At 42.7% G+C, this 21,405-nt stretch overlaps 1 protein-coding gene across 3 annotated transcripts in view; it reads left to right on the forward strand.

Moving 5' to 3' along the window:
- The window catches only part of RAB34 (RAB34, member RAS oncogene family), a 61,300-nt gene that overhangs the window by 30,260 nt on the left and 9,635 nt on the right, over positions 1 to 21,405 (forward strand). For 2 of the 3 annotated variants that reach the window (XM_077480408.1, XM_077480409.1), the window contains exons 4-9: positions 4,519 to 4,587; positions 8,603 to 8,704; positions 12,590 to 12,654; positions 15,562 to 15,613; positions 15,705 to 15,786; positions 19,880 to 19,970. In XM_077480408.1, coding sequence (XP_077336534.1) covers positions 4,519 to 4,587; positions 8,603 to 8,704; positions 12,590 to 12,654; positions 15,562 to 15,613; positions 15,705 to 15,786; positions 19,880 to 19,970 — 461 coding nt within the window. The remainder of the gene's footprint in view (positions 1 to 4,518; positions 4,588 to 8,602; positions 8,705 to 12,589; positions 12,655 to 15,561; positions 15,614 to 15,704; positions 15,787 to 19,879; positions 19,971 to 21,405) is intronic. The other variant, XM_077480410.1, reaches the window with a different exon arrangement.

Below are 21,405 nucleotides of genomic sequence, written 5' to 3' on the forward strand. Positions count from 1 at the left end.
GGAACATTGTGTTATACATGTGTGTTTACACTAGACTGGGGATCAGTGAGTAAAAAGCTGTAAAAAAACAGCTCATACAGCCGGCTGCAGTGATCTGCTCTCCTCTCCTCAGTGACAACTTCCGTGTGAGGAGAGCCGATTGTCTAGCAACCGTCTGTTAGTTTACATCACATGATGGCTGTGATTGGACACGGCCATCATGTGATCAGGAGGGCCAATCACAGAGCCCTCCTGCCGATCTGAGATGCGCCGTGTCAGGGTGACACGAGCGCATCGGGATCGCGCCGCTGCGCTGGCACACGCGTGCATTATCCCCCTCTTTCTGAAGGACGTTCCTGAACGTCCATTCAAGAGGAGAGGGCACCCACCCGGCCGTATATGTACATTGGCCGGATGGGAAGTAGTTAATAAAGACCAGTCAATGCTGTTCTCTCTTCTTGAGTGGAGTGATTGGTCTTGTATCCAACCCCTTATTTAATTCTTTGCAGATTGCCTGCAGTAGGTTGGCCTGTTGGGTCCCTCCTACAGCTTTCTGCACAGGCTATGTGCAGCCCAGTTATGTAATTGCCACTTTTATAAGATAATATCAGGGTTACATAGTAGGTGAGGTCGAAAAAAGATACAAGTCCATAAAGTCCAACCTATGTGTGTGATTATATGTCAGTATTACATTGTATATTCCTGTATGTTGCTGTTGTTTGGGTGCTTATCTAATAGTTTCTTGAAACTGTCGATGCTCCCCGTTTGCAAAGGCATTTAGTACACAAATGCATTTATACTCTTTTTTTTTTTTTTTTTTTTTTGGCTACTGAGGAACATTTAAAAGAGAAATCCTAGTTCCTGGAGTTATGCTTTACTGAAAGTATAGCTGTCTTGGCTTATATCGCTAGCCTGCTTGTAACAATGATAGTTGTCTGGCCGTGTCTGGCTTCAGTCAGATGTGATCACCATAGAAATGTCTTCTCTTTCTGGAGCCTGTATTTTAGTAAATATTCTCACCCTCTACATACTGTAGGTTTGTGCACTCTGTATACCATAAGCAGTCATCCTTATCAGATAGGCCTGCTGAGATGAGACCAATGTTATAAATCTATATATGAAAAGTTCTCATTTTTGGGCTTGGTTTTGCTTTTCTTCACAAGTTCATGTTCTCCGTCCCCTGTGTCCATTCCTTCACACCCAGACTCTCCTGAATTCCAAACATCCTCTCTGGGCTGGCCGCCTATTTCATGTGGTTACCCCAGCTGTTCAGAGAGGGCCTCTGCCTTTCCATTAATGTTCTTCAGTAGCGTCACCTTTTCCATAGTGACAGCAGTTTGCTGCTGCCACCTCTGCACCTCGTCTCGCTTCCTGCACCAAACACCGTTTAACCTCTTAAATGCCAAACAAGCTGTTTTGCAGGACCTTGAAAATAGGCTTTTCCGTCTTCTGCCCTTGTTTGAAAAAGCACATTTGCATTTGTAACGTGCAGGCTTTTATCTTTGCGGAATTTTTACTTTTGTGTTTTAATAGTATATAGCAGTGGTCTCCAAACTTTCTGAACAAAGACAGTTTATTGTCCTTGAGGCTTTATAGAGGCCAGACTGCAGCCAGAGTAACCAGTGCCCCATCATTGGTTTTTTTTTTTTACAAAAAAAGTGTTTATTGAGTTGAAAAGAACTACAGGCACAAAGTACAGAATACATACAGTACGTAAATAAAACGGAGTTACATCAAAAAAGAAACCATCATGCTGAATGGGAGCAGCTGGTATCAGGAGCCAAACTAATGGAGAGGGTGCATTTTAATAACATTTAACATGGTCAAGTGGATAGGAGGTAAAGCACAGCACTGAAACAGAACAGCGCAGGAGTTACAAAACAACATTACGGACAGTCTTGGGGGAGACAGGGGAAGGGGGGAAATCAAGGTGGCCGGACCCTCCAGAGGACAAATATATTTGGGATCAGGGATCGACCTCTATGTCATTACAAGTGGCTGCGTTATTTAACCATATATCCCAAATCTTCCCATACTTAGCAGGGCAGCCCCTATGTGCATATATTTCCTTCTTATAAGGAAGGACACCATTGACGGTAGCTATCCATTCCTGCACACTCGGGGGTGTTCCTCTCATCCATTTCCTTGCCACCAACAACCTGGCAAGAAATAACACCTCCTGTAGAAAAGTGATATGGGGCTTATCAAAATCTGGATCTGGGAATATCCCCAGTAAGCACTGTTTGGGGCACACGGTCAAGGGAGATCCCATCTCATCATGTATAAATTTAACAATATGGGACCAGTAATCATGTATTACCGGGCAGGACCACAACATGTGGAAGAAGGTCCCCATCATTGGTTTTAGTGGAAGAACTATTACCATGTTGGTGCCCCATTATTGGTATTTAAGGTAGGAATGATGTCCCGTCACTGGTGTCTATGGGAGGAATAATGCCCCATCATTGGTATCTGTGAGAGGAATGGTTCCCTATCATTGGTATCCATGGAAAGGAATGGTGCCCCATCATTGGTGTCTCTGGAAGGAATGGTGCCCCATCATTGGTGTCTCTGGAAGGAATGGTGCCCCATCATTGGTGTCTCTGGAAGGAATGGTACCCCATCATTGGTGTCTCTGGAAGGAATGGCGCCCCATCATTGGTGTCTCTGGAAGGAATGGTGCCCCATCATTGGTGTCTCTGGAAGGAATGGTGCCCCATCATTGGTGTCTCTAGAAGGAATGGTGCCCCATCATTGGTGTCTGTGGGAAGAATGATTCCCCATTATTGGTATTCAAGGTAGGCATGATGCCCCGTCACTTTTGTCTATGGGAGGAATAATGCCCCATCACTAGTATCTGTGTGAGGAATTGTTCAATATCATTGGTATCCGTGGGAGGAATGGTGCCCCATCATTGGTGTCTGTGGGAAGAATGGTGCCCCATCATTGGTGTGTGTGGATGGCATGGGTCCCCAAGGGGCAGATACAGTAAAGACAAGCAAAGGGCCAAATTTGGCCCATGGGCCGCAGTTTGGAGAACACTGATATATAGTGTTATGCTCATCAGGGCTGTCTATCGGTACCCATCAGTGCTGCATATAAGTGCCACCTTATCAGCGCCGCCTCATCAGTGCCCGTTAGTGAAGAAGAAAACAAAATTTTATAACAAACTAAGAAAAACTTTTTTTTTTTTCAGAAATATCGGTCTTTTCTAGTTTTTGTTTTTTTTTAGCAAAAAAAGAAAAACTCCGTGGTGATCAAATACCACCAAAAGAAAGCTCTATTTGTGGGAAGAAAATAGTTTAAAAAAAATGATAAAAATGTTGTTTGGGTACAGAGCTGTGGCTGTCAATCATAGGCTGTGTCACCTTTTTTCTCTTGGTGTCAGCGAAACTTGCCAGAAGTGACTTATAGCAGAGGAACAAAGCAGCAGACAGAAATGACACTTAGTGCTCCTAAATGAGACAAGTACACACTATAGAGGGATATGCTTTGTTCATGTTTCATGTCTGAGGTTTACAACCACTTTAACCACCACCCTCCCACCCACGCTATAGCTGTGTCATTTGGACACAGCTGTTCACAGATCGGAGTAAAGAGCCAATCAGAGCGGCTCTTTACCATGTGACCAGCTGGGTCCAATCACAGCTGATCACAGTTTAAACAGGATTTGCTGGTTATCGGCAGTCTTCTTTATTATAAATAATCAATGTTAATTTTTTGAAAGCCTGTTTCATGAGACTATTCCCTTTTTAAAAAAAACAAAAACACTTGCAGCGCAGCTGCCTGAATCCGACTTCAGCGGCGGCTTACAAAATTACTTCTGTATAGAAGTCAATGCAAGTCGCCCGAAGTCGCCCCAAAAGTAGTACAGGAACCTTTTTCTAAGTTGGAGCGACAAAGTCGCTCCTATTAGAATGGTTCCATAGTACAGAACGGGACACGACTTGTCAGGCGGCCAAGTTGCCCCTGTGTGAACCGAGTCTTAAACATATGTGACAAACACATTGACAGTGCTATATAGGTACCTAAAATAAATTGATAAGTTAATTTATGTATTCCTAACTTAAACAATTTTCTTTTCTTCCCTTGATTTCCCCATTAAAACATCAGTGTTGATGGGGGAATTCCTACCACTGCTAATGTATTTTCTCAGTGGGAGGTTTCTCCTCTATCAGGATACAATGATCACTGCTGACAACTATAGCCATTGGCAGTGATCGTATGGGGAAAAAAATGTGACGGCTTGGTTGTACTGAAGTTGATCGATAGATCAGCTTCAGCACAACCAGCCTGCCCATTGATGGATTGAAATTTGTCCAGTTACTGCTGAACTGGGTGACTTTTGATCTGTTGAAGGCTGGCTTTAGTCGTATTAAAGCCTAAACGGAACTCTCTTTACAGGGTCTAGCTGGGTTTTCTACCTTTCATGTCTGCAAGGGTCTGATTTTGTAATACATGCACACATTTGATTCCTGCTTTCACAGTGTATTTTGATGGTGTATTTTTGATATAAATATATATCTCATTCATTTCCAGCAGATTTAGGATCTCCAAGGTTATCGTGGTTGGTGACCTTTCCGTGGGAAAGACATGCATGATAAATAGGTAAGAGAATGGGGATATAAAAGCCTAACAATATGAGGATTATCTTGTTGGGGTAAAACTAAAGTTGGCCATTCTCATGCAGAAATAATCACTCAATGGCATTGCTTGTAATGAAGACATGGCAAGCAAAAACCTGTTATTCATGTTAGTGAAGAACTAAAGGCACACATACTTACTGTACCTAAGGCCCCTTTCATACATAGCGATTGAAAAAATCTGGCCCCTTTCACTCCAGTGTGAAAGCCAGAGGGCTTTCACATTGGAGCGGTGCGCTGGCAGGACGGTGAAAAAAGTCCTGCTAGCCGCATCTTTGGAGCAGTGAAGGAGCGGTGTATTCACCGCTCCTAAACCGCTCCTACCAATTGAAATCAGTGGGGCAGCGCAGCTATACCGCCCGCAAAGCGCCGCGGCCCCAGTGTGAAAGGGGCCTTAGTTTCAAGAATCCAACGCCTGTGATGTCACTCGCATCCCATCCAACCTTCTCCGTGGATTCTTCTGGGTACCAGTCTTCGGCTGTTTTGATTAACAGCTAAAGCCCTGGTACACACTGAGTTTTTTTTTCCATTCAACCTAACTGGTTGAATGAAAGAAAACTGTCAGATCCGGTTGGAGCTGCTGTATTAAAGACCCAACGTTAATACTGCGATCTCCCCCACTGGGCTGTTGTGTTGTGACAGGTGATGCCCCCCCCCCCCCTACCAGAAAACTCCGCTCAGTGCTCTCAGCCATTGGCGGAGAGTGCAAATCGGGAGCCAGTTGGCTGCTGGTTTTCCAGCATGCTCTTCTAACAGAAGCCAGCAAAATGGCCAGCTTCTGTCAGACCGGCTGCCATACACACAGGTCTGTGTCACCCAGCATTCGGCCCGTGTGTACGGGGATTTAGTGTACATTACAAATATAGACCTTTCATTTCTCTTGCCATAGTGACCTAAGATTTTGGTGGAAATGGCATCTTAGTCCTTCTATGTACAGTGTCTTGCCAAACAGACAGTTATACTGGGTACAATAGCAAAATGTCTGTTTCTGCTGAAGCTGAGTGGAAAATTATCAGCTGATTCTCCTTTAGGCTGGGTTCACACTGAAGCAATGTGGGAACGCCGCAAATCCGCTGTGTTTTCTCGCATTGCATGCCTCCCGCCGGCAGTTCACACTGCCCTATGCGGACTGCTGGGAGTGTCAGTGAAACCTTAATGACACCCCCAGATCAGTTCGCATATCGCAGTGCGATCTGCAAACTCGGACAGGAATCGGATCGCATGGTGTGAACACCCATGCGATCCGATTCTGCTGCGGATCAAAAAAAGGGTCCCGTGCGAGTTTGCGGCGGGTGCGATGCGAATTCAGCCATACTATCTGTATGGCTGAACTCGCATCGCACAGAGATCGGATGTGATTTGCACTGCAGTGCGGTGCGAATCACATCCGGTTCTCGCTGCCGCAGCGGTGTGAACCCAGCCTCATGCCTGCTATGCTATGCTTTTTCTGGCCCATAGATATTAATGAGAGTAAATGTCCAGCATGTAGGGTTAAGAAAACATCATGAGGAACTTGTTAATTCAATTCTGAAATATTGGCTTTTGCGTTGTATGGCCACCTTCAAGCCCAACTCCAACTATCATATATTTTTTTTTTTTTTTTTATTCTGGACTTGGCGAGGAAGCATTAGACCTTCTGGCAGGTATTAAAAAAGTGAAAATTTCCCTGTGGGGTTTTGTACTGCAGCAAATAATTTTATTTTTTCCCTGAAGAAGACCTATACTACATGTGGTCGAAACACGTCAGGGCTTAATTTTACATCATGTTCTACAGATACTGTGCTATTTTTTATTTCCAATATTTTTATTCAAATTTTCGACAAGAGAAATTACAATTTCAGTATCTGACAACGTAGATACATAGAAGCACAAGAAAACAATACGGAACAATTCAAGTAGAGAGAAAAAGGAAGAAAAACTGGTAGTACATGTGCGATGCTGCGAGGGTACTTCAAAGAGTTACTGGCTCACCCCATTCAGGCAGTCATCCTGTGTCTTGCTCCATTTAGGGGTCAGAGAGGCAAACATCTGAGCCCCTATTATCCAACTCTCCCTTTTGACTTCAGTGCTATAATAAATCCTGAAGAAATGATAATGGAAGAGATGCTGGCACATGTGTTTCCAAGAGTACTCAAATAAAGAAGGAAGAGAAGAAAAGTAACTATAGTAGGATAGGGTAAAGAAATAAGGAATAAAAGGCAAAGAGAGAGAAAAGGAAGAAGGGGGATGCACTCCAGCTCCCGGGGGAACGCTCTCCAGCCTCACACCAGAAAAACTCTTTACCCAGTTACGAGGTCTCTAATCCAAGGTTCCCACATTTATCGGTAAGTATTGCCGATAAACGTTCATTCACCATTATCCAGGACAATTTTGTTTTAAGTAAGTAAAATGGTATAATTGGTGATCTCCACGATTTGGCTATGGAGATCCTTGCTGCCACAAATATAAAAGCTATAAGTTTGCTCATTGGCTTTTATGCCCCTTCTACGGGGCGTCCCAGCAGCGCATGCAGAGGCAATTTGCGGAGGTTCACTCGGGTCAAAGAATATATAAAATTGTACGTGCGTATCCAAAACCGTTGCACCTTCGGGCCCGACCACCATATATGATACATGGTGCCATCCGCATTACAGCCCCTAAAACACCGCGGGGACGCCCCAGGGGCGAAGGTGGCCAGTCGACTGTGCTATTTTTTAAGGATTATTGTACCATTGCATGTAATCCAAGTTGATCCAACGCTGTACTCTATGTATGTCTTCTAGTTTTGATATATGTGTGTATGTATATATATATATATATATATATATATGTATGTATGTATGTATGTATGTATATATGTGTATATATATATATATATATATATATATATATATATATATATATATATATATATATATATATATATATATATATATATATATATATATATATATATATATATATATATATATGTATATATATATGTATGTATATGTATATATATAAATATATGTATGCTTTGATTGACATTTGCCATTTTGTATAATGCTTTTGTTGTAATAAAATTAATATTTTGTATAATTTATTTTGAATTATTTGCTGCAGCACAAAACCCCACAGGGAAGTTTCCACTTTTTTCTATATCTATATGGGGGAGTGCAGCTAACCTTTTGCTCATTCAGAGTATCACTGCTTTTTTATTTGTTCTGGCGGGTATTATTGCTCCCTGTTACTCTCCCTGTTACTCTACTTTGAGAATTCCTATCAGTTTTTATCCCTGTGACCCTAGAACTAGAAATGATGAGAACTGACATCACCAGGACAGGAAGTAAGGCACCGACAGTAAATCAACATGGCTCTAATGCCCTGTACACACGACCGGATTTTCCAGCAGATGAGTTCCGACGGATTTGCCCACACATGACGGGACTTTCCTGACAGAGTTACGGCAGACTTTCAAATGAGCGGACTTGCCCACACACAGACTAATGTCCGTTCATTTTGAACGTGATGAGTTATGACGGGACTAGAAAAGGAAGTCAATCTCGCTGCTTTTATCGATAGGATCACGCTGGAAACATTCTCGTTGGCAGGTACTGTAGCTGCCCTTGCGTCATATTTGGTCCGTCGGACCAGCATACAGACAAACAGGTTTCCCGCTAGGAACTGGGTCCGGTGGTGTTCTTGTGGGAAAATGTAAAACATATTCTATTTCTAAAGTCCATCAAATTTTTGGACAGCAAAGGTCCGATGGAGCCCACACACGATCGAATTGTCTAGATTCGTTCTGTCTGACCTTTACTGTCAAAGTCCGGTCGTGTGTACGTGGCATAATCCTTTACCATTGTATACAAAGCAAAAATAAAAAACATTTTGTCTGGAGTTGTGCTTGGTTCAATACTCACAGTATGTAAACTGGAACAACAAATTATTCCTAATCCAATGCTGTGTCAATTCATATTGTTTGGTGGCTTTATCTATCCTGTGTTACTTTTTTATAGGTTCTGTAAAGATGTATTTGATAAAAACTACAAAGCGACAATCGGGGTGGATTTTGAAATGGAAAGGTTTGAGATCCTGGGAGTTCCCTTCAGTTTACAGTTGTAAGTAATAGGAAATATGGAAAAAACATGTTTTGGTTTAAATTTTAAGTATTTTATCTGGTTGTAGAAGATCAGATGTCTGACTCCTGTAGTTTTCTGTGCGAGTCTGCTGACGGAGGGAACAAGTGGCAATTCGAGTGCTCCTCTACATTTCAATAACAATATCTGCTACACTAAAGCAGACCTCTAACACTTAACCCTACTTGAATATCTAACATGGAACAAAGCCCTTAGGGCACTGTCACACAAGTGTGAAAAAATAGGCTCTTGGGTAGCATTGTTACCGCTTCCTGAAAATTATTAAAAAAGGGAGTGTTGGCATTGCCTCGCATTGTGGCGAGGCAAAATTTACACTGCCTGAGTTCAGCAGGCTTTGATGCTTCACAAGCGCCTTCACTAATTTCTATGGAAACACACTACAAGCATGGCGTAAGCGCACTGTAAACACACCTATGGTGTTCTTAAAGTGGGATTCCGCTCTTTTTTTTTTTTTTTTTTTTCTTACCTGTCTCACAGGTGGGCGAGTGCTACCTTCGATTGGCATCCACGTCCTGCGTTTATTTGACCCCCGGCGCGACAAATCTTTTCCTCAGGATGACTTATAAAAACCTGCTCTGGCGTTTTCCATTTTAACTGTGGGCGTCTGAAGCCCACAGGCATTTACTTCCTGGTATATGATGACGTCTGGCTCCCAGCATGCTCCGCTCCATCTTGCACATGCTCAGTGAGAGCAGTGTAATGGCAGATACAGCTGCCTGCCCACTTTAAAAATGGCAAATTCGTACACGCCCTCGTCACGTGACCGGCGTCCTAACGAAATCTCGCAAGATTTCGCAATTTCATTGTCCCCCATGGATTCTTGGGAAATAGCTTACAAATTTCCCAGGGACCATTGCGAGGACGATACCCACGCCTACTCCCACGGGAGGACAACCCGGAAGTCAGCTGAAACATCAGAAATAAAAGGTAAGTAAATAATAATTTTTTTTTTCAGGGTTCGTTTAGGTAAGTATGCTATCTGTTGATTTTAATAACATGTACTTTCATTTTTAGGTACCAAACCACTTTAACGTGCGTTTAAGGTGCAGCTGCAAGGCATCAAAAGGGGACATTTCCCATTTTAGCCTTGTACAAATTTAAAAAAAATATCATCTCACAGGGCATTCAAGGGCTTTTTTTTTTGATACAACATGAACATGAACTTCATAACTCTATAGGTGCATTCATGTGCATTAAGGCTGCTGTAGAATTCAATGCCTGTGTGAAAGAGCTCTTAAAGTGAGGCCCTAGCATTTAATCTCCTGCTTAACTGAAAACCCAAAGTAGCTACCAATGATAACTTTCCCTTGTAAACTGTTGTTAGTTGCTTGCCTGTCATGCTGATAATTTGTCTTTAATGCTTTCTGAGTTGTTAAACACAAGTTTGGAGATAAAGAATTCTGACACTCCTTTACAGGATTCTTCTTTCATGTCTGTGTTTTAAAAGTACTGAAGTTATAGACAGCCAAGAAACTTGCATTTTAAGAAAGAGACCAGCAATGGAAAATCCATTATTCTCTCAGGACAGAGTCACTTCAACACTTACAGGCTTAAAAGGGTTGTAAACCTTCTGTTTTTGTTCACCTTAATGCATCCTATGCGGGACCAAGACATACACTCTGTGCCTATGGACGCAGAGTGTATGAGACGGGTGCGTGCCCACAAGGTAGCTCCATCGGGAGAGAGCTTCCCTATGGGGTTATCTACTGTGGGGGGGGAGCAGAGACAGTCGCCGTGGGACCCCAGAACAGCAGGATAGGAGCCACTCAGTGCAAAATGAACTGCACAGTGGAAGTAAGTATGACATGTTTGTTATTTAAAAAAAAAAATAACCTATACAACCACTTTAAAGGATCACTAAAGCTATTTTTATTTTTTTTTAAACAAACATGTTATACTCCACTTTGCAGTTTGTTTTGCACAGAGTGGTCCCGAACCTGGTCTTCTGGGGTCCCTCGGCGGCTGTCTTGGCTCCCGCCCGAACCCCCCCCGCAAGGACTCAACACCTTCATGCGAGCTCCCTTGCATGGTGTGGAGTGCTTGTGGCACGCTCCCGTGATACAGCCGCCGGCCATAGCTTCTCGCTGTATCACTCGGCCCCGGCACGCCTCGTCATTGGATGTGATTGACAGAAGCGCGAGCCAATGGCTGCGCTGCTTTGAATCCATCCACTGTAATCAATCAATGGCCAGGCTGAGTGGCAAAGAGGATGTCGGGGGCGAGCACGGGACTTTGGAGGGGTCAAGTAGGTAAAACGGGGGGGGGGGGAGGGCTGGGGGGCTGGTATTGTCTGCTTTTTTTTTTTTTCACCTTTTAATCCATAAAATGCATTAAGGTGAAATAACACGTACCTTTTCAACCTCTTTAAGTCGGCCACAGACAGTTCGAATCTTGGCCGGTTCAGCAGAGACCTTCCGTGATTCAAACCATAAATGGGCAGACTGAATGCACCCAAGTTGAAAGCAATAAATGCACATGAGTTTGCAGGTAAAAAATGTGTATTTTTTTTTTTTTTTTTACATTGCATCCTGCAAGGCATTGCATCCCTGATCAGTGGATAATTGGTGCAATGTTAGGCTCCTGCAGACACCTGCCATACAGGCAGACAGTTACTGAAGTGCAGGAAGAGTCAATGAACTAAGGCTGGATTCACACCTATGCATTTTTAGTGCTTTTTGCATTTTGCAGATTTGCACTACAGTCCATTTAACATGGTTTCCTACGGAACACATTTTGTAGTGCAAAATGCAAAAAGCACTAAAAATGCATAGGTGTGAATCCAGCCTAAAGAGGGCGCTCATCAACACCCTCTTAGTTCATTGAGGATTACAAGCTGTCTGCTGCGGTGGATGACAGGCCTTGTAGTTCACTCATTCATTCGTAGATTGCTGTGAATGTATTATGCAGCTGTGTGTGGGTGTACAGAGAGCAACCCCCGCCCGCTGTCATGGGCAGGGAGGGTAGGATCGGGGGGAAAGTTCAACTGCTGAACAGTAACATGTTACATGTTACACCCTAAATACTAGTGTAATATGTAACATGTATCCTTTAAAGCAGAACTAAACCCATTAGTTACAGTTTAATTACAGTTTCCCAAAACAGTTACATTCAAGGCATGTTGTGAATAATAACTGTTTGCTTGTTCTATCATCTGAACTATCAAGCCATTAAATGGCTGATGTTATAACTGATCACGTGTGCAGCACCGTGGCAACTGCAGATCAAACCGAGGCTAAGATGGCAGCTTCCTTGGTTTTAAATGAGAAGGGATTAGTTCCACATTAACCTTCCTCTCGCAAATGCGTGAATCTTGTGTGAAAGTTACTTGAATCTTGTGTGAAAACATATATGAATTAGCCCCTTCGTTACCAATTACTATTAAACCCTAAAATCTAAAATGACCACATTTTATTTAGCTACCATTTAGATATTGCTTTACTTATCCTGCACGTTACATGGAGTAACTATTGCCAGATTAGGCCTTATTAAATGTCCAATTATTCAGACATTATAATGCTCACTGGTTGATTTCATTTTTGAAAAGTTCAGCTTTTACCTGAAGCAATAAAATGAGTGGTTGGAAAAGAGGGGGAGACTTGTCCATATTGTACTATATTTGTCATAATTAATGTCTGTAATCTCTATTGTATAGAAAAGGACACATATGGGAAGTCCCTTTATTTGTATTGTACATTTTATGTATTTTATTTTCTTGTACATATTTGTACTGTAGTTGTCATAATTAATGACAGTGAGCTGTATTGTGTGGAAAATGGCACACATGGGGAGTCCCTTTATTTTCATGGTGCTTTCTCATTTTTTTAAATATTTTTTTTTTCCTAATAGATGGGACACGGCAGGGCAAGAGAGGTTTAAGTGCATTGCCTCCACATACTACAGAGGTGCTCAAGGTATGCATTAGAAACCTGTTTAATGGGGGTGTTTGTTAGTATTGTCAACTGTGCGTTGGTGTGTTTTTTGTTTGTACTTCATGCAAATATAAAAAGATTTAACTTCGGTCTCTTTGAGAGAGGCGGTAGTGCTTTCCATCTTCTAAAAAAAGCAATCTGTGGTGGATCACTTTGCAGAGGGCAAAACCTTACTTGATTCAAAGGCAAACATCATAAAATATAGTTCAATTTGCTTTAAAGTGGAATTTTAAAGAGGAAGTAAACCCTTATGGGGTTTACTTCCTCTTTGTCTCCCTGCAAAGGTAAAGCATAATGGGCTACTATGTCACTTACCTGTCACAGGAGCCAGCAATGTCACCGCTGTCCCCTGTAGCAGGAAGTGTTCACCTTCGGGGTATCGCTGCTTAGGCGCTGTGAGTGGCCGGAGCAGCGATGACGTCACTTCCGTGCAAGGGAGCCACCACTAACGGCATGTCGCCGTTAGCAGCGGCATGCTCAGTGCGCCTGCGCGCCTCTGTCTATGGCGCATGCGCCGTAGACAGCGGTGCCTGTCTTTTTTGCAAATATCTCCTAAACCATGTAGGCCTTAATCTAGGCTTACCTGTAGATCAAAGTGGTCTGTAAGGGTTTACAACTAATTTAAAGTGATTGTAAAACCTCACCTTGTAAAACAACCCATTAAGTTTAAAATATAATGAAAGGTAAAACATTTGTGTATAGAATTTAAGACTATATACACTTTGTTTTCCCTTCTTTTAAAAAGTGATCACATATCCTCTGCTTTCAGCTGCATTAGAGCTGGGGGAGGAGAAACAAAAACAGCACACTGAACTTCCCAGTGAATGGCTGGGGGGGGGGGGGGGGGCAGAAAGCAGAAGCCTCGTCACACTAAATTCCCAGCATAGCCAGAGAACTGGCCCACTGTGTGCTCCCATTCTTAGTGTAGTACATTTTTAATAGGATAGCGGAAGGACCAGGATTTCACACAAAGGAAGCAATACAAACCGGATAATTTTTCATACGAGTACTTGGTACAGCAGGGACATATCAGGAATATGAAATGCTGGGTTTATTTACCCTTTAATACAAAAATTACAAATGAGCAAACAGGCAGTTTTTTAATGCAGAAGAAACATAGTATGTCTGTTCTGCATTAACACTACATACAGTACCTACCTGTCTTTGCCTTTACAGTGAACTACACAAGCACAGCTAATTGTACACATTTGGCAATGCTGAGCCCACTGAACTCCCACCAGTGAAATTGGCCAGTGATCAATACCCGGAAGCTGGCTGCCCAAAGATGTCACCGGCTGGTGTGGAGCTCCGGGGCTTCGCACCGCTGGACTGAAGGTGAGTATAGTTCCACTTTAACAGGGAAAAAAAATCTTTCTTGATCATTAGAGCCAGGAGCCTTTATTATATAATATATTGTAGCTAAAGGTGGAGAGGTAGAGGTCCTTAGAGGTGGTGGCTGCAGCTGCTAAAGCTGGCCATACATGGATTGAAATTTAGCTGCTTCAGCGGGGACCGGCTGAGATTTGATCCATGTATGGTCAGGCTGATTGTACCCTAGTTGATCAATTGATTGACTTGGGTGCAACCAGCCTGTTTGATTTTTTTACATTAGCTGCTAGATGTGATCATTGTGTTCTGCAATGCCATGAAGGGTGTGCAGACCCACCGGAGGCATTTTTCGGCGGAGGGCATTTCCCGATAGAACACCGGCAGAACACAACAATGCTGCAGGAGGCATTGTTGATAGGGGAATTGAGAATTGGGAATTGGGCAATTTTCTTTTTTTATCCACCAAATCGAGTCATCTACGGGCTGCTTAAAGTGGTTCTAAAGGCAGACGGTTTTTATTTTAATGCATTCTATGCATTAAGTTAAAAAAAAAAAACCTTTAGTGTGCAGCAGCCCCCCTCAGCCCTCCTAATTCTTACCTGAGCTCCACCTCGATCCAGCGATGTGCACAAATGCCTCAGCTGCCCAGGACTCTCCCTCTGATTTGCTCCCGCTTCTGTCAATCAAAGTCAGTAAGCTAATGAGGAGATGGAGGAGGGGGTGAGCCATTGCTCTGTGTTTGAATGGACACACAGAGCAGTGGCTCGAATGCCCCTATAGTAAGCTGCTTGCTCTGGGGGCACTTGGCAGGAGGGGCCAGGGAGGCCAGGGCTGCTCTGTGCAAAACTACTACACAGAACAGGTAAGGCCGCGTACACACGCGCGGACTGTTGGCCCAACTTTGTCCGTCCAACAGTTTGAGCGAACAGTCCGCTCAAACTTAGCATGGACGGACATGGCCACACACGACGGACGAACAGTTTGCTGAAACCGTGCGCGATGACGTGAACGGCACGTACGACGGGACGAAAAATACGACGTCCTATACACTGCAATACAACCTTCCGACGTGGAAATCCTTTCTGAGCATGCGCGAGACTTAGTTGGCCGAACAAGCCTACACACGAGCGAACAGTCCGCTGAAACCTTGTTTCAGCGGACAGTTTTTCGGAATTTCCGTAAGACCTTGTTCGGCCAACTGTCCGCTGAAACTGTCCGCTGAAGCCCCACACACGAGCGGACTGTCCGCCCAAACACTGTTCAGCGGACAAGGTTGGGCGAACAGTCCGCGCGTGTGTACGCGGCCTAAGTATAACATGTTTGTTATGAAAAAAAAACCAAGACTTTATTATCACTTTAAGTAAATTTTCTGTAAGTACTGAAAAATACCTTGTCCTTTTAACTTCATGTGCACTTACCTGAAATCTCAGACAATGTTATCAGCCTTCCCCGATATTTATTGTGGACTACAAAGCAATGCCCCTTGTAATGTAGATGATGAGAGGGAGGTCTTTGTGGATTAAAACACTGAATTTTAATCTTTGATTTATTATCTTTCAGCAATTATCATAGCCTTTGATCTGTCAGATATTTCATCTCTAGAACACACAAAGTAAGTCCATTTTGTAATACATGTATAGTATAGTACAGTATAGTACAATGGTTTCTATAGGATAGTGAGTAATTTAAGCTGTATTTAATAGGCAATGGCTGCAGGATGCATTGAAAGAAAACGATCCGTCCTCTGCTCTGATTTTCCTGGTTGGTTCAAAGAAAGATCTTACTGTAAGTATAGTGATGTTCCCTAATTAAACCGTGATTGATTAAGGAATAAAATCTTACAAATGCTCTTGATTTTATACAAGTCTAAAGCTGGCCACACACATTACAATCTGACTGTTCAAACTCCTTCATATCTACCAACAAGTATTTAGTAGAAGGTCCTACAAGATAAGATGGAGATTAAATGGAGTGTTTAGGTAGACTCTCACATTAAGAACAGTTTTTGTTAAATCTATAGGTGATTGTATCGAGTTTGTACAATTAAGCAGTGTTCCAGCTGAATTGTTTTTTTTTTAAAACGTCAGCAGCTACAGACACTGCAGCTGCTGACTTTTAATAAGCACACTTATCTGTCCAGGGTGCCCGCGATGTCGGCCGCTCGAGGCTGTTAAGTCCATCAGATCGGGTCCCAGAGAGAGAAGCAAGATAGCTGCAGATTTCTATCCATGCAAATAACATGGCAATAGATAACTGCACCATCCCCTGGATGTGTAAAGCAATGACAAAACCTTTGCTGGGCTTGTGTAACAGATAATATATTTTCTATTGAGGCTTTGCAAAAGCTCACCACACATGTTACAATTTTATCATACAATCTTCGTAGCTTTGGTAAATCTAAAGTTGATTGTACAAAGATTGCATGGTCAGATTGTAATGTGTATAATAAGCTTTAGTATTACATGTGTTTGTGTATGATTTTCAGATCCTATTTAGATATTAAATACAACAAAGGGTATAGAGTTCTGGACAAAAAAAAGCCACCAAAATTAAACTTTGCAGTATATATGAAAAGTACACAAATGGGCCACAAAGCCCCATTAGGCTCGGTTCACACTGGATGCCGATGCGGCTCACAGCAGGGGTCCTGTGCATCCTGGTTCACTGTTTAAGGTCCAAATTCAGCCCGAATTTTAGATTGAATTCGCACCTAAGCTGCATCAGAGATATGTGAACTGGCTCCATAGAGAGCCGGTCACATTCTCCTGCTATTGTGAATTGGATGTGGAGATCCCGCATCCAATTCACAATAGTGTAAACCCGGCATTAATAAAAAATAATTTCATAAGGAATTAGTACAGGTGTTGTGGATGGGAAATTAATAGGAACAGAAGTTGGCCTTCTGCTATCTATAGTACAAATAGTCTGAATCCACTGTAAGTTAAAATAAAATGGATAACTCTCATTAACAGATATTACTAAAAGATCCTCAAAGGTGGTCTGATAGCTCCTATCCATGTGCACAAATAATATAGTTAGTGTGCAAAGAAATCCATAACAATGCAATGAAAGTCACCGACCCCGCTCGTCATAACTTTCTGGCTTACTATCATTAATCAGGCACTTCCACTATACAAACTGACATATGAGGCCAGGGGATGCCCTCGTAAGTTCCATAAAATATGGGATTTATGGATGCGTTCAGATCGCACTATCCTACCTAATTTATTGACTAGGGATGTAGATCCATGCTAAATTCTTCCTTATTTTGTTACAACTAATTATGTTTCAGTGTGTCAATGTCTTGATCAATTGACTTATTGCTATTTGATTGAGCTACAGATGTATAATTGTTCCTTTTTATATTAATCCATGTATGTCGAGTGGATGTGTTGTAGATTTTGCACACCAGTAATTGAGAACTGTTTGCTCCACTAAATTTGCTTGCATTTTCTTGTACATTGTTGTTTGTGTATAATAAAACGACACCTTAAAAAATAAAAAAAAAATAAAAAAAAAAATATATATATATATATATATATATATATATATAATTACACACTTGGTGTACCAGCATTTTTCTGACCTGTTGTCACCAGTATGATGCAGTCTCATGCTACTTCAACTGACTGGGTCCCCCAAGTCTCTCTAAAACAATTAACTCATCTGCACTCATTTAGTATACCTTTTATAGTCTGCAGGCTGTGCAAGAGAAAAGTATGGTCCCCACTGGATGGGTTTCATCACTAAGGTGACTTTTTCAAGAGCTCTAGAAAAAGTCACCTTAGTGATGAAATGCGATTGTTTAACCACTTGCTTACTGGGCACTTAAACCCCCCTCAGTCCCAGACCAATTTTCAGCTTTCAGCGCTGATGCACTTTGAGTGACAATTACGCGGTCATACAACACTGTACCCAAATGAAATTTTTATCATTTTTTTTCCCACAAATAGAGCTTTCTTTTGGTGGTATTTAGTTACAGCTCGGAGTTTTATTTTTTGCTAAACAAACAAAAAAAGATGCAAAAAAAAAAAAAAAAAAATCATGTTTTAATAGTTTGTTATAAAATTTTGCAAACGGGTCATTTTTCTCCTTCATTGAAGTGCGCTGATTAGGCGGCACTGATAGGCTGCATTGGTGGGCACTGATGGGCTGCATTGGTGGGCACTGATGGGCTGCATTGGTGGGCACTGATGGGCTGCATTGGTGGGCACTGATGGGCTGCATTGGTGGGCACTGATGGGCTGCATTGGTGGGCACTGATGGGCTGCATTGGTGGGCACTGATGGGCTGCATTGGTGGGCACTGATGGGCTGCATTGGTGGGCACTGATGGGCTGCATTGGTGGGCACTGATAGGCTGCACTGGTGGGCACTGATAGGCACAGATAAGGCGGCACCGATGGGCACAGATAAGGCGGCACTGATGGGCAAAGATGGGCACAGATAAGATGGCACGGATGGGTGGCACGGATAAGTGGCACGGATGGGTGGCACGGATGGGCACTGATAGGTACCACAGATAGATGGGACTGATGGGCACTGATAGGTGGCACTGATAGGTGGCTCTGATAGGTGGCACTGCTGGGCACTGATGGGCGGCACTGCTGGGCACTGATGGGCGGCACTGGGGTGCAGCACCTTTGAGGCAGATTTTGGGTGGCACTGCTGGGTGGCACTGCTGGGTGGCACTGCTGGGTGGCACTGTGGGTGGCACTGTGGGCACTGCTGGGTGGCACTGTGGGCACTGCTGGGTGGCACTGTGGGCACTATGGGCACTGCTGGGTGGCACTGACAGGGGGGCACTTACTTTATTTCAGGATGGCACTGCGGGTGGCAGGTGGGCACTGGCAGGGGGCAGGTGTCCGCTGGAATTGCTGGCCGTGATCGGGACTGATGTCCCGAACACGGCCGCCGGCGATCGGCTTTTTTTTTTTCTCCTCGCGCTGTCAGCGCGAGGAGGAATACTAGCCGATTACCGGCTCCGTTTTATCACATGATCAGCTGTCATTGGCTGACAGCTGATCACGTGATAAGGGGTCGGGATCGACCCCTTACACGGATCGGTGATCAGGCGAGTCTCACGGACTCGCCGATCAGAGCGCGCCGCGCGCGCCCCTCAGGGGGCACGCAGGCCGCTCGTAACCGGGACGACGTCAATAGACGTAGTCCCGGCAATCTAGGTCCGCGCTAATGCCGTCATTCGGCAATAGCGCGGTACCCAAGTGGTTAAAGATAATACATAAAATAGGTAACTCGCACTAATAGATTATAAAAAGTGGCTCTATATTACTTTTTCAAGAGCTTTAGAAAAAGTCACCTTAAGCAAGCCATAGGCAGTTCAAAATCTGCCGAACCATGTATGGGCAGACTGAATGTACCAAGTTTTTTCTTTTTTAAAAGGTGTTTATTTAAGTTTTTTTTTTTTTTATATTTTAACATACAAAAACAGAGCAAAACCGGAATTTACCAAGTTGATCGCACAACTTGGGTACAATCAGCCTGCCGGATCTTATATGTGATTGATGTTAGCGGCTCGTATAGCCACTAGCAATAAATGCGGTCTTCTCCACCAGGAGAATCCAATCACTAGGCGGGAAGGATTCCCCTGTCAATACTCTGGGGGGAATCGAGCAACCACAGGCTGCAGGAAAGAAATTTGCACCATGTATGGCCTGCCTTAGTAGTAAAATGCGTTTGGTAGAATGCTTCTTGTTTATGTCATTTGTATGAATTTGATTCACTATGGTTCCTGTTTTATTAAAAATAATACATAAAAGAAGCAAACGTTCTAGTCCTATGGAAATAAGTTTTTTTATTTGGGCGATGGGGTCCTAAAGTAGAATCTGGAAATAACACTTCTTGTGTTTTCTGTGCAGTCACCCTCTCAGTATACTCTCATGGAACAGGATGCAATAAAAGTGGCCAAAGAGATGAATGCAGAATATTGGTCTGTGTCCTCGTTAACAGGTACAGTACATCACTAAGCCAAATATCTCTATACCTTGTATCAGCTGTGCTTGCGTTTTGTCACAACTTGATTGTGCCATTTACCCTTTAGTTATTAAACAGAGGGAGATGTGCATTTTCTTTCTGTACAGAGACTTGCCTACAGTGCATAATGGTTACATACATTGCTTACTACAAACAGAATAAGTAGTGTATCTGAAATGGATCCTACATTCAGTCCCTGCCCTCAAGGAACTTACAAGTTAGCCTGGATTCAAACTAGCGTTCGTAGTGGAGAATTAACATTTGTGACGTGGAAAATTATGAATTCTCAAAATGCAGCGCACAATTCTCTTCTTCTTTAATTGCATAATAATGAAGCTGCTTTGCTGGTGAGTCTGATGGGGTTATTGCAAAAAAAATTTCAAAGGCTTTTTTTTTTTCTAGTCATACCAAGAATAATATTATTATTATAATTTTTTTTTTTTGTTTTGGGCAAGTTACCTCAACACCATTATCCCATAGTTTTTAAGATCAAAGATACAACTATGTTGGTGCCCCTTGTAAATTTTACATTGGGAGTAGGCAGTTACATTTAAAAAAATACAAACTGTTATTTGAAGTAAAACACATAACCAAGTATTATTCTTGACAATTTTTTTTATTGTGCATTAAAAAAAGAAAACAAATAAAATTAGACATGCTATCTGCCAATAGAACTTAACCAAAAAGTGCATTCTGTGCATCCAAAAATATAAAAAATATACCAAATCAAATCATTATTCAACCAAAAAAATAATGTCAAAGCAATAACTTAGGGCCAATACAGCCAATAATAAATAACACGTTATCTTCTCTGATTCTGCAACATGGCTGGTTGACGAACTGCCTTTCAGAAACGAACTGAAAAATGCAAATTAACACTCACCAAACTTCTACTAACACGAAATGAGCAGAAGTAACCCAAAGCGTGGCGCTAAAGAGCTGAAAAAAACATGTAGTAAGTCAGTACGTTAGTGATTGTTGGCCAACAATTGTGTGCTGTGTGTATGCAAGACAAGTTTGAGACAACGCCCCGTCGGACAAAAGCCACGGTTTTGTTGGCCAACAATCCGATGGTGTGTACGAGACTTAAGAGTTCCTACCCTTCATGCATGCATACACATAATAGGGCCAAATTAAACAGGAGGCAATTAACCTACCAGTTTGTCTTCGGAGTGTGGGAAAAAACCGTAGTAACTGGATGAAACCCACACAAGCACAGGGGGAACAGGCAAACTCCATGCAAGTAGTGAGGTGCATAGGATTCAAACCGATGACTGTAATCCTACAAGGCAGGTGTGATAACCACTAAGCCACTATGCTGCCCATGAACGGAAGTTGTGTTGGGCCCCTTCTTCTAGACTTTACCTAGCCATATCCAAATGCCATCTCCATAATTTTAAGAAAGTGCAAC

Source organism: Lithobates pipiens, unplaced genomic scaffold, assembly GCF_037356315.1.
Source record: "Lithobates pipiens isolate NorthernLeopardFrog02 unplaced genomic scaffold, aLitPip1_a1.2 Scaffold_16, whole genome shotgun sequence".
Classification (NCBI taxonomy): Eukaryota; Metazoa; Chordata; class Amphibia; order Anura; family Ranidae; genus Lithobates; species Lithobates pipiens.